At 52.1% G+C, this 13,040-nt stretch overlaps 2 protein-coding genes across 5 annotated transcripts in view; one reads left to right on the plus strand and one right to left on the minus strand.

Moving 5' to 3' along the window:
- Positions 1–2,275, plus strand: part of ZCCHC17 (zinc finger CCHC-type containing 17) — a 60,007-nt gene extending 57,732 nt beyond the window's left edge. For all 3 annotated transcript variants that reach the window (XM_040974095.1, XM_040974096.1, XM_040974097.1), the window contains one exon: positions 1,460–2,275. In XM_040974095.1, coding sequence (XP_040830029.1) covers positions 1,460–1,615 — 156 coding nt within the window. In that variant the 3' untranslated portion in view covers positions 1,616–2,275. The remainder of the gene's footprint in view (positions 1–1,459) is intronic.
- A 463-nt stretch (positions 2,276–2,738) lies between these two features.
- On the minus strand, positions 2,739–9,825 carry FABP3 (fatty acid binding protein 3). Of its 2 annotated transcripts, none has more exons than XM_040974099.1 (4): positions 9,660–9,825; positions 6,044–6,216; positions 4,247–4,348; positions 2,739–3,053 (listed from the first exon to the last, which is right to left on the minus strand). In XM_040974099.1, exons 1-4 carry the CDS (start codon positions 9,730–9,732, stop codon positions 3,000–3,002), a joined length of 402 nt encoding a protein of 133 aa, XP_040830033.1. In that variant the 5' UTR covers positions 9,733–9,825; the 3' UTR covers positions 2,739–2,999. The 2 variants fall into 2 exon arrangements, with proteins under 2 accessions (XP_040830033.1, XP_040830032.1); XM_040974098.1 differs by having other exon boundaries at positions 6,044–6,249; positions 9,660–9,792.
- Between the last annotated feature and the right edge of the window lie 3,215 nt (positions 9,826–13,040).

Consider the following 13,040-nt stretch of genomic DNA (forward strand, 5'->3'; position numbering starts at 1 on the left):
CACTCCTCTAATGCCAACAAAATCTAGGGCTGGGGTATGCCCAAGCTGGGAGCCAGGAGTTGTATCCAGAACTCCCAGGTGAGTGGCAGGACCTGGCACCTCTCCCCAGGTGCATCAGTAGGAGAATGAATCAGAAGTATGGACTAGCCGGGACTTGAACCAGGTGCTCCCACATAGGATGAGGAGACCTTAACTTGTCACGCCACGAGCCCACTCATGTTTCCTTGTTTTAAATCGCTCTGGGTAGGATTATATGAAGTAAAAATCACACAAATATTATGTTAATAAGCAGTTCATTCCTGAGTTAACGCTTGTTATTAGTTTGATGTGCAAAGTAATATCTAGCATTTCCTATATTAAACATATGAAATTAAAAGATATTTATTTTTGGTGTAAAAATGTTAAATGCAGTTTCTTCATGATGGGCAATTTCATGAACTTTTTGAAGACCCCAGTGTGTGTGTGTGTGTGTGTGTATGCATGCGTGTGCTAACACACATACATATGAGGCCAGTGTTGATACAGTGGGTAAAGCTGCGGCCTACAATGCCAGTGTCTTATGGGTGCCAGTTTGTGTCCTGACTGCTTTACTTCTATTCCAAGTACCTGGGCCATGCTGGAGACCTGAGTGAAGCTCCTTGCTCCTGGCTTGAGCTTGTCTCAGGCCTGGTTGTTGTGGCCATCTGGAGAGTGAACCAGTGTACACAGGATCTGTTTCTTTTTCTTCTGTGCATATCCATTGGTTCACTCCTTAAGTGCTTGCAACAGCCAAGACTAATTGAGGCTAAAGCCAGCAGCCCAGAACTCAGTCCTGGTCTCCCTGCGGGTAACCGGGATCCCAGCACTTGAGCTATCACCACTGCCTTCCAGGGTGCTCATTAGCAAAAGTGTCAGTTGGGAGTGGAGCAGCAGAGATGTTAGCCCGGACACTGACAGGAAGTGCAGACATCCTAACTAGCAACTTAATCATTTTGCAAAGTGCCCACCCTGTCTTGTCAGTTCTTAAATTTTGACTTTATTGTTTATAATTTATATCTCATCATGTATCAAGTGGTTGCCTATTGATTGGTAGTAAAGTATGATTTTTTTTAAAAAAGATTTGTTTTTATTCTTATTGGAAAGTCAAATATACAGAGGAAGATCTTCTGTCCTGATTCACTTCCCAAGTGACAATAGTCAGAGCTGCACTGATCCAAAGCCAGGAGCTTGCAGCCTCTTCCTGGCCTCCCATGCAGGTGCAGGGTCCCATGGCCATCCTCGATTGCTTTCCCAGGCCACAAGCAGGGAGCTGGATGGGTAGTGGGGCTGCTGGGATTAGAACCAGTGCCCATATGGGATCCCTGCGCATGCAAGGCAAGGACTTTAGCCACTAGGCTACTGCACCAGGCCCATGAGTTATGACTGTTTTAAAAGCAGATGCACCCACATAATGTTGAATTTTTTATAATTTTATTTCCAGGAAAAGAAGAAAAAGAAACATAGAGACAGGAAATCCCCCGACTCTGACAGCTCAGACTCTGAGAGTGACTCGGGCAAGAAGGCCAGGCGCACGTCCAGCAAGGCAGCCAAGGGGAAGAAGAAGAAGAAGAAGCACAAGAAGAAGCACAAGGAGTGAGAGCAGGAAGCACAGGGGGCACTGGGGAGAGGGAACCAGGAGCCTGTACCATGGAGCTCCTGGACACTGACTGTGGCCTCCCCCCTCACCGACTTGCTCCCTCGGAGATGGTGTCCTCACGCAGCAGACAGCTTTGGGCGTTAGGATTCAAAAGCAGCTGCCTAAATGAGTTTCTTTCTGTATCACTTCGCAGTGACCCCTGCAGTCTATCCTTCATTACCCGACAGCCTTCATTCCAGGGAGGTCTTGTTACCTTCCCCAGCTGCCGTTGCCAGGCTGGACTCCTGTACAGGAGTCTAGACTAGATCCACAGATCCTTCTGTGGAAGTGAATCTGGCAATAGCTGGAAACAGTGATTGGCCCCTTCCTGTTGGCCTGTCTTGGCCAACTGGTGGATGGTCTCTGCTTCATCAAGCACTGGGCAGGATGGAGAAGCTGGTAAAGTGGTGCTCACGGTCTCCATTCCCCCAGCACTGTCCTCCTGTGCCAGCAGCGACAGTCGCACCAGTCAGAAACAGCCATTGTGAGTGAACTTGTGTATGACATTCCAACAGACCACCAAGTCAGACATGAAGCCAAGATCATTGCTCTGCTTTGTATTTGATACTGTGAGTCCATTGATTCTACTTCAGATCTATGCTTAAATTCCTGGCACCAAATGGAAGTATGTTTGGTTTTAGACTTACTGAAAGTTCTTATTCCCATAATCCTTCCTAGGTAGTTTACAGCCTCAATGTCATCGAGCCTGCACTGACAGGCAGACACTTGGAGAGGCCAGCTGAAGTTCAGAGCCAGAGGTTGTGGTAGGGAACTAGCCTGGGACATGGGCAAGAGCTCAGGAGTCATCTGGCTAGCGAGTGTTCTCTCCCATCCCCTGGCACGGTGTAGATCCTGTGTCCTAAACCTGCAGTGACAGGCCAGCAGCCATAGCGCTGCCTGCTCTAGGGCTCATTTGAAAGGGGCCAGTATAAAGCAAGGTGCAGGTCTGGCTCTTTTACTTCCTGCGCAAGATGATCCATTAACAACCAGTCTGAGACCATCCATTTCAGGCTCTGGTCTAAGGTGTCTCCCTTGGTGACCTTGAGGCAGCCCCACACAAAAGGAAACTGAGACGTCCAGGATCATGCCACCAAAGCAGCCATTCAACAGGGTGGCCTTAGTTCTGCTTTATTGACCTCAGAGCAACCTCAATGCAATTTTTAAAAAAACCCGTACACAATGAGAACTAAAACTGGGTCCAGGCTGATGCTACCCAACCCTGTAAAAATTCCCCCAACTAAGGCAGGTTTATACAAAACACAAGAGGAAAAAAACTGAGGCAATGTGGTGCTGAGTTGAGGGGTAGCTGGTTGGCAGAGGAGCAGTCGGTGCTGGCGTGGGCCCGTCACGCATCTTTCTCATAAGTGCGAGTGCTAACTGCACTGCCGTGGGTGAGCGTCTGGAAGGAAAGACAGAGTTAGTTGGGGGCTGGCAGAGCAAGGAAAGCTACTGTAATTACCACTTCAATACTATAATGTTTCAGATGCTTTAGGATTTTTTAGCTTTTAGAGAGGAAGTTATTTGATCAAGATCCTAGAGTGTTTATCTTTTCCCCTACATCATTCAGTTTTCTTTATACTTAGTGCCTACAACAGCGCAGGCACATAGTAAACAAATGGATGAGTAAAAATGGCCTAAGTGTCTTGGGAAAGGACTCTGCTAGGCTACCAGCTTTCCATTTCTTCCCTAACTTAGGGTGGTACCCAGGCAGAGACCCAAGCTTTCACTACCCCGACTGGAAGAGCCAAGGCCATGAACTCGCCCAGGGAGTGTTTGTCTTTCTCATCTCCACCAAAGATAGGCACCTCCTTCCTAACTCTGGGGTCCCCAGGTGCAGGTTTCACTTGGCAAGCTGCGTGGAGATGCCAGGCTGAGAAGCGGCTGCCCCACAGTTAAAGGCTGAGACCTAGGTGGCTGCTCCGCCTGCCCTGGGTTATAAGGGGAGTTTGAGCAAGGCTGTGTTTTCCAAGTGAAGTCCCTGTGTTTGTCCCTAAACAGATCTGTCAGCCTGGTTGTACTGTTAACTCCTCAGATAGTAGGCACTCGCAGGAGACCAGGCATAGAAAGCACTGAGAGAATATGGGACTGGCATGAGGAGGAAGAGAGGCTTGTTTTGTGAGACAAGGGCCCCACCAATCACCAGCCTGCCTGTGTAGTCCTCGAGAGAAGGCAGGAGGAAATACTCTTGATGGGAGCCTTCCCCAGGTGTCTCAGGACAAATCTAACCCTGTTATCTAACCCTGGGGAAAGACAGGTGGGGGTGAGACAGGGAGTACCTGCTGGGTTCCTCCTGCCTCAGTGCTTTGTGCTGTGCATGTGCGGTCTCAGTCCTACGGGCTGGTGCTACTGAGGCTAATTCTACAGTCGCACTTGGAGAAGGTGACCTGGGGTCACACAGCTTAGAGGGTTAGGGTTAGATGAACCCCAGACATGTAGGAGTCTAAAGCCACCACAGAAAACATTCCCCCCCATACTGTTCGTACCCTGCCCCTACCTTGTTTTGTCTGAGCCCATGTGGTACCCCAAAGGACCTTAGCCTTTTAAAGAGGCAGTAGTAACCAATTAGATGAGGACTAAGGTTGTTCATCTTACCAGAATGAGTTTCCCGTCACTTAGTTCCCGCACTAATGTTGTCTCCTGTCCATCCCACTTCTGCACATGGACAAGCTTGTCACCATCCAGTGTCACAATGGACTGTGGAGAGAAGGTAAAGTCAGCCAGGACCGAGCAACAGTCCTCAACAAGCTCAACCCAAACTAGTGAACATGTTGGAATTGGAAAGCAGGCAGCCCATCTGCATCCTGTCCTTCCAGTTCACCTGAGCCTCTGCTCCACTGCTGCTGGCTGGGGGAATGACTGAAAATGAGGGGGAAAAAGCAGTATGGAGCAGTAAAAGGAGCAGTACGATGGCGCTAGACAAGCTAGCCCTGAGAAGTGGAGAGAGGCTTCAAGATGGGTCCTATCTACTGGAGGTGATGCCAATAGCCCAGTTCCTTGCAGACAAGGGGACACATGCCAGTCCATATACCTGAGAAAGACTGGCAGGAGGAATAGTCCAGAATCTTTCTAGCGTTGTGGTTATCCACATAATGTCTAAAAGACCCCTGGTGATGGAAAGTGTTGGAAATTAACATTCTCCCCACATCATTCAATTTCCGTAGGTAAGATGGCAAAAAATACCTAGGGCCTAAGCCTGGATATCCTTGACATGGTCTTCATTCCTGGGTCAAATGCCCACATTATCCTCTGGGTGCTGCTGGCATGCGTCAGCTGGTTCTCATTTGGCAGCCCTCCCAGGTCTCTAGGAATCCGGGGGCTGTAGGCCAGACTGAGCAGGGCTCAGTAGGAGAATCGGCAAAGGCTGTGTGTGCTTGGGGATGCTTATCTCCATGTGCTTCTCCTGCTACCATTTTATTCCTTGTCATCTCAGTTTTTAGCCCACTTGGAGCAACTATTGTTGGGCTAGGCATCCCAGGTGACTCAGCCCTTGAGAAGGTGGGGGAACACGGTAGGACACTGCCTTTGTCAGGCAGGCTGCCATCTGCAGCCACCACACCTAGCTGTGCTGCCTGCCTCCTCTGTAACCCAGACTGGACTTCAGCTTCTCCACCTTCCCTGTCCTCTCCGGAGGCAGCTGTGAAGAGGGAGAGAGCTGAGGGGCTGGAAGGTCCATGCTAGAGAGTTCTGTTGTAGATTCGCCCTGTAGAATTCAGAACGCCCCAGTTCTTTCATGGCTGACCCCGTATTGGGAGCCTGAGGCAAGCTGCCAACAGAGTCCTGAATCTGAAGGTAGATGTCCCTTACCACCAGCCTGTGAAAGTAAGTGAGCAAAGACCCAGACCCACAAGGCAAATGCCTTTCACTGGCAGCACTGGAAATAGTGCATCAGAGTCTTCAGCCAAGCCCCAGAACTGAGGTTGCAGAAAGCACACATCTGAGGAGGTCTCAGCTTATTCCTGGCTGCCTCCTTTACTGTGGGAAGCCAGGATGACCTCACTCAGTGGAAGGCCCCGATTTCTCCTGGGCATTGTTCCTAAAGCACTTGAAGTCACAGCCATGGCCACATAACTCCCCCATCTATGGAAGAAGAAAGAAACCCAGAGGTACAAGGTCACCCAGCTGGAGTTGGGGTAGACATGGAGGTCAGACAAACATCTTGCTCTGCTGTCCTCTCCCAAGGGCAGCTCAGACACTTCCCAAAACAAGAGGACAGGACATGTTACTTAGCACCTGGAGCATTCTAGCATTGAACAGGCTTGTGAGCTTGGTTTCATTTAATTCTGCAAACCTGCACCTCAAGCCATGATGACAAGCAGTCTAGATTATACCAGCCTGTTTTCCTTTAGGGGCTCAGCACCCTCCATCCCCCAACCTCCTTCTCTGACTCACCTTGACCTTCCTGTCATCTGCTGTGGTCTCATCAAACTCCACCCCCAGCTTAAAGCTGATCTCTGTGTTCTTGAAGGTGCTCTGTGTTTTTAGGACAATAGTGTCGCCTTTCTTCTCGATGATTGTGGTGGGCTTGGTCATATTGGCCACTTGCCTGGTAGCAAAACCCACACCTGAGGACAAAGAGCAAGTTAGGCTTGTCAGAGCTGCAGTGTTTAAGCTCTGCGTAATTTCTAGACATGACTGTTTAGAAAGGGGAAAGGGTAACCTATTACTTCAAAGCCTTTGGCCATTTTAAAAACCCAGTCTTTAGCTGTATGTGGTATTCAGGGACTACTCATCCCATTAGATGAAGAATTTCAGAAACAACTATGCCATAGCACCTCTGTCAAAACCAGGGCTTGTATAAGTGCTGTTAAGTGCCTTGCTTTGTGGGAGGATCCTGTACATTCATGATCAATCAGTTCTTCCTGTCCCCGTGAAGGGTAATACTTAATCCTGCTTCACAGATGCAGGCACTGAAAATTAAAGCCTAGAGCCTCGAATCCAAGTTAGAAGCTCAGATAAGGGACTGTGCAATGCAGTGTAGCGAGTTAAGCTCCTGCCTGCAATGCCAGCAATCCTCATCAGTACTAAAGTCTTGCTTGCACTACTTCTAATCCAGCTTGCTGCTCATGGGCCCGAGAAAGCCAAAGATGGCCCAAGTTTCGGGGTGCCTTGCCATCCACATGGGAGACCTGAATGGAGTTCTAGGCTTCTGGCTTTGGGCTGACTCAGTTGCTGCAGCCACTTGGTGAGAGAACCAGCAGATGAAAGACCTCTTTCTCTGTCACTGTGCCTTACAAATTTTTAAAAAGAAAATGGCTCACGTCATTGCTCAGCTGCATCACCCATGAATGGTACATCAGGTTATCTCCCAAGGCACCTGAGCAGCTCACAAGTCAAAAAGCAGAGGAAACAAAAGAAGTGGACTTTGCCTTCAAAGCTGTAGGAAAGAGGATTTTTCAATTGGGAGATTCTTGAGACTTAAAAAGCATTAGTATTTGTTGTCCAAATATGCCTTATCTACGGTCTAGGTGGTAGATTTAAAGGAGTATTTATCCAGTTGTGCACATTTACAGGAGGCCTAAAGTCACAGCAGTAAGACTCACAGTCAGGTTTTTTGACACAATCACAGCTTCCCTGTAAAGCTGGGCAAAGGCCACGTGTCCTACAAGCACGTGGAGAACAAAAGACTTGGCCTGAGCCTTCACTCCTCCATCTAGCTGCTGGAGGATCTTTCCTTTTGCCTCTGGCCTCTCCAGTCATGACTTCTGTCCCTGTCCTCCCCTGGCAGCCAGCGCTTGCTGGCCTCCACAAGGCAGAAGGGCAGCCCTGCATGGTGAGCATGGTAGTAGTAAGTCAGCAAACATGGCAACCCAGTGCCTACCAACATGTAGGTACTTGAAAAAGATTTGAAAGACAGAGGTCTTCCGTCTGCTGGCTTCACTCCCCACAAGTGACCGCAACATCTGGGGCTGGACCAGGCAGAAGCCTGGAACCTGGGACTCCATCAAGGGCTCCCATGTAGATAGCAGGGCCCCCTGCATTGCTTCCCACGTGCATCAGCAGGAAGCTGGATTGGAAACTGAGCAGCCAGGACTTGGAATCAACCCTCTAGTATGGGATGTCAAAGTCAGTGGTTTAGCCTACAATGCCACAGTGGCAACCCTATACCCAGGTACTCTGCACAAGCCCCAGAGACAGGTTTTATTGACCCCAGTTTATAACTGACAGTGAAATGTCTTAGCTGAGCTGAAAAACCACCGATTGATCTGGATTTGAAATTAGGCTCGAACACTTCACTATTCTCGGGGTCATTCTGACCAGCATGCTCTCATATCAGACCCTTAGAGGGCCAGCTGTGCCTGTGGTACTGGATATCTACCCTTCTTCCCTCCACCCCTCACCCCAGCCCTTGGACTGCAGGGAGAGATGGTTTGCCAGCCCACACTTTCTAGCCAGTGAGGGACTGGCTGCTATCAGGAGTCATGGCAGCCAATCAGTCCTCAGCACAAAACAGGGCTCCGTTTGCTTAGGACCCGCCCAGAGGTGTGGCATGTTTGAGGAGGGAAATCACTGCAGAATGAATGGGGGAAGTTGCGAGCAGGGCAGAGTTCAGGAAGAACCAACTGTCCTGAGGAATGAAAATAGAGCTAGGGACGGTCTTTCCTCTTTGGTGGGCCTCCAATGAGAAATGCAGCCCCAAGAGAGCCTTTGCTCCTAACCTACGAAATTGCCCCCAAAGAGCAGTCTCTGAGGAGATCTTAGCTCAAGCTGCAGCAGATAAGGGAAGAAGGGTGTTACAGTTGGTGTTAATTCAGAGACAGCTCTTTGCGCCAACTGTTGGCTTTGGGGAGAACAAAACCTGGCCCATCCAACTTCCCCGACAGCTGGGAGTGGGGGTGGGGCGGCTTCTGTGAGAGTAGTCTTCCTGGAGTCGCTGGGCATGGAGCCCAGGAAGGGGTAGGGGCAGAGCTCTGGTCTCGGGAGCCATGCTGAGGGTCCTGTTCCAGGAAACTCCTGCCTCCAGAGGAGGAAGTCCTGAAACCTCACTCGTCCAGTTTCCCTGCAGGCAAAGTGTCATCCTGTGAGCCCAAGGTGGCCAGGAGCTGAGGTCTAGCAGCTAAGCACTCTCTCCACTCAGCCCGTGCAGTAGTGAGAAGAGTTCAGGGCTGTGGATCTAAAGCCCAGGTTTTCCCAGCAGCTCTTCTGCGAAATTGGTGAGATCTTGCTCAGGGTCGGTTGACCAAGCACGATGCGGCCACCTCTCCCGTCCTTGCCTGGAAGATTCTTTGAATATTCTTCATCCCAACAGCACACCGCCATACACACCCTCCTAGCCCAACAACCTTAACCCTCTGCTGCACCCCAGAAGGGAAATGGCCTCCTCCACCGCGCCCCTGAGCCTGCACTGGTACAGCCCCAGGTTGTAGGGAAGGGCCCAACTGGTGACGGGGCCTTTGGCCCCACTCCACCCTCTGACCATGACTAAGGGCCGGCTACACAGCATGCAGGACAAGGTCAGACTGGTGAGCAAAGAGGGCATCTCCAGCGGGAATCCTCTTAGCCAACCCCACGTGACAGGGCACGATCCGTGTTTCACCTCTCCCGTGTCCGGTTCACTGATGCACATTTTCCCCAATTGGGGCTCCCTTCCCCTTGCTGCATCTGGGGGCCCCACTGCTTTCTAGGTTCAGCCTCCCGCAATTTCAGAACCACCTGTGCTCCCGTTTCCGCCGCTCACTAGCCTCACGCCTGCTGCACTGGACTCCCCTTTTATTCACTTTCCTGCTTCCAAATTCTAAGCCCATCTTCCTCGAAAGCGCCTTCCTACCCGGGTATCTGCAGACACCGCTACCTCGTGCCAGTACCTGGATATTCCTCTCAGAGTTCCGAACGGGAAAACCTCACAGGCCTTAGCCCGAGCCGCCAACCTCACGTTCCCCTACCCCTCCCACCTCGTTCGGAAGGGATGCGGAGGCGCACGGGGGCGCTAGCCACGCGGCAGCCGGCGCCCCCAGGCTGGGCATACAACAGCTTCTTCCCAGCATCCCGAGCCCTGCTGGTTGCTCACCGAGTGATTTCATGTAGTCATCGAAATTCTTGCTTTCGACTAGCTTCCAGGTGCCCACGAAAGAGTCCACCATGGTAAGACTGAGCGAGGTTGGTGAGCGGCGCGAAAAAAGGCGTGCGAGAATCCCGGACCGGCGGCTCCTCACCGCCCGGCGCTGCTGCTTTAAATAAGCCTTGCGTCACGTGGTCTGACGTAGCCAACGCCCCCAACGGCTCCCGAAATAGGCAGCCCGGGCAGGCGCTCTCCCGCGGGGGGCTGGCCGCCCTTCCCCCGGCCCGCGTCGCTCGCCTGCGTCAACGCGGGTGCCCCAGGCTGGCAGGACCTGTGCGCTCCGCTAGCCTCCGCGCTCTTGGGCCTCTGAGAAGGAAGCTGCGGGCACGGGTGCCGCCGACCACCTCCACCCGCCAGTCCTTCGCCGAGCTTGGAGTCAGAGCGGAGGTGACACTGGAGCAGAAAGGAAACTCTCTTTTGAGTTGGTACGCGTGTGGGGGTGTACAGGGACCTGTCCACCCTCAAGCGGAGAACCAGAGCGCCTTAGGGCAACGGACAGGTCCCCAGAGCATGCAGGGGAGAGGGGGAATTAGAGCTCAGCTTGCAAACCGGGGCTTGGAGGCTCCAGGGCGGGCACCCTCCCGCCACTCCCATCACCTGGTGGTGGCCGGCTCTGCCGCCCCTGTGTCCTCTACAGGCTCAGGACGAAAACGTGACCCTTCTCCAGCGCCCGCACCGCCCTGCACGTGCTTGCCCCTCCCGGCGGAATGTCCCCTGCTGGCGCCTGGGTCCCGGGAGCCCAGCCCCCCACACGCCCCGGGAGTGTTCTAGACTTCTCTGAGAGCCGAGCTTTCCCGCCACCTCCCCGCCACCCACATCCCGTAAGTTGTTCCCCCTTATCTTTCAGAAATGCTTGTAATTCCATCAGCATTGCAAGGCCTGCGGGTCCCCTGCCCACCTGCCGGACACCAGCAGGCCCACCTTGCACCTTCAATGGCATTCACCTTCCTTTGATTTTGAAAGGTCAAGTTAGTTACACCAAGAGGGATTGAAAGACAAAGGCAGATCTTCCCGACTGCTGGTTCACTTTCCAAATGGCCACAGTGGCGGAACTGGACCAGGTTGAAGCCTGGAGCCGGGAGCTCCATCCAGTCCCGCCCAGTGGGTGGCGAGGGCTTAAGCTTGGGTCTTCTCTAACTATTTTCCAGGCACCTTAGCAGGGGTTTGGACTTGATCCAGCACTTCTCTGAGATATTCTGGAGGCCCAGCACCATCTCCCTTAAAGGACCCGTGCCAGCCTTTAACACCCTTTTCATGTTGATGCTTATTGTACCCACTGAAGGCTTGAGGAAGCAGTGCTGAACTGAGCGCGGGCTCCAGGACAGGCATGCAGGAGTTGGCGCCGGAGCCCAGAATCCGGACCAACCCTGCCTGGTCCCAGCTTCCCGCCTTCCTAAGCCCCTAGCTCCCCATGTGGAAGTCCCTTCCCCCCTCTCCTCTTCCCCTCTGGGAAGGTCAGGAAGAAAGTGAAGAACCTAGATGTTTTCTGCTTTCGTGATTCTGCCTTAACTGCTTGGCTGGGGGCTGTGTGAATTCCAGGCCTGACAGTCTAATGACACCCAGCAGGACACCTCGCTGGTCACGTAGTCACTGCTCAGGAAGGAGGTTCCTGCCTGGTGTTTGATAAGATTCATTGCCCATCAATTTGTACCTTTTGAAAGTTGCTTGCTTCAAACCTGCCAATAGAAGCCTGCCAACTTGCTCTTTTTGAAAGTTAACAGTTAAGGGCCCGGCGCATTAACATAGTGGTTAAGGTCCTCACCTTGAATGCGCCAGGATCCCATATGAATCCTGGTTCTAATCCCAACAGCTCCACTTTCCATCCAACTCCCTGCCTGTGGCCTGGGAAAGCAGTTGAGAACAGCCCACAGCCTTGGGACTCTGCATTCACGTGGGAGCATGGAAGGAAGTTTCTGGCTCCTGGCTTCGGATCGGCACAGCACCGGCCATTGCAACCACTTGGGGAGTGAATCAGTGGACGGAAGATCTTCCTCTCTGTCTCTCCTCCTCTGTACTGGGCCTTTCCAATAAAAATAAATAAATAAATCTTTAAAAAAAGAAAAGAAAGTTAACAGTTAAAACTGACCAATCATGGCTATAATTGTATGGAATTGTCCTGAAATGTGTAGGAATCCTGTGCTGTTCAACTTCGCTCTTTCCTCCCCGCCCCCGCTGATCTTGCCGCAGCCTCTGCTGCAGATGCCCCTCCCCCACCCAGTCCTGCTGGGCTGGGGGACCTAGGCTAACCTGAATAAACCACCTTTAATGCAACTCGATGATTTTGGGGGGGATCTAGAAATCTGGCACAACAGAAGCATGCTCTCTGTCCTTTGCACAGTCCCGGGGCCACAAGAGGCCAGTTGCTGCCAGAATACTGGGACAGGCCTCAGGGCTGGACAGGGACCCTGGTGACCTCGCTGCAGGAGCAGGTGTCAGGGGTGGGGAACATAGGTGTTGTTTTGTTTTGTTTTTACGATTAACTTATTTTTATTAGAAAGGCAAATTTACAGAGAAGACATAGATATCCCTCTGCTGTTTCACTCCCCACATAGCTGCCACAGCTGGAGCTGAGCTGATTTAAAGCCAGAAGCCAGGAGGAACCTCCTCTGGGTCTCCAACCCAGGTACAGGGTCCCAAGGCTTTGGGCCATACACCTCTGCTTTTCCAGACCACAAGCAGGGACTGGATGGGAAGTAGAGCAGCTGAGACATAAACTGACACCCATGTGGGCTGCCAGTGCTTGGATGTGGAAGATTAACTAATTGAGCTACAGCACCAGCCCCAGTGGGATAGTTTCTGGCCGTCACAGTCTTTTAGTCACCAGGTCTCAACTCTCAAGGACTCGGTGACAGGAGACCTGGGGCCCAGAGCTGTTTCCCCGTGGTCCCATAGGAGGTGGCAGTGGCTAGGTCAACAGCTGCGGTCCCTTCCTGTGTTCATTGGGTACCAGCTGTGTTGGCTTCGGGGGATTCCCACAGCCACTGTGGGGGGCTGTCTGGGGCTCAGATGAGAGGACAGGGTTCACCGCTGCTCCCACCGCCAGGGTGTGGGAGGAAGGGTCTGCCCTCCTGCAGGGTCTTCAGAATGGGTGCAGAACGTGATGCTGTGATGGGCGGGTTTTGATTTTTGTCCCTGGCTTCCTGCTTCATAGCTCCCTCTCCAAGACCAGCACGGAGGCTAGACTCCCTCTTTCATTACAGACCAGAGAATGTCTTCTCTCTTTGCCCTTCAATGCTGGATCTGACCCTCAAGGAATCCTCCGGTTACCTTTGGCCTAGAGTGAATCACCAAGCCATCAAGGAGAGGACTGCTCCGGCAGCCTGCGCGGAT

Source organism: Ochotona curzoniae, unplaced genomic scaffold (assembly GCF_017591425.1).
Source record: "Ochotona curzoniae isolate NIBS_2020 unplaced genomic scaffold, NIBS_Ocur_1.0 contig_2404, whole genome shotgun sequence".
Lineage (NCBI taxonomy): Eukaryota > Metazoa > Chordata > Mammalia > Lagomorpha > Ochotonidae > Ochotona > Ochotona curzoniae.

Coding starts and splice junctions, on each gene's coding strand:
- FABP3 (XM_040974098.1), bottom strand. CDS start 9,732: ATGGTGGACTCTTTCGTGGGCACCTGGAAGCTAGTCGAAAGCAAGAAT. Junction 6,250..9,659: donor TGACTACATGAAATCACTCG/GTGAGCAACCAG, acceptor TAAACACTGCAG/CTCTGACAAGCCTAACTTGC. Junction 3,054..4,246: donor GTGACGGGAAACTCATTCTG/GTAAGATGAACA, acceptor CTTTCCTTCCAG/ACGCTCACCCACGGCAGTGC.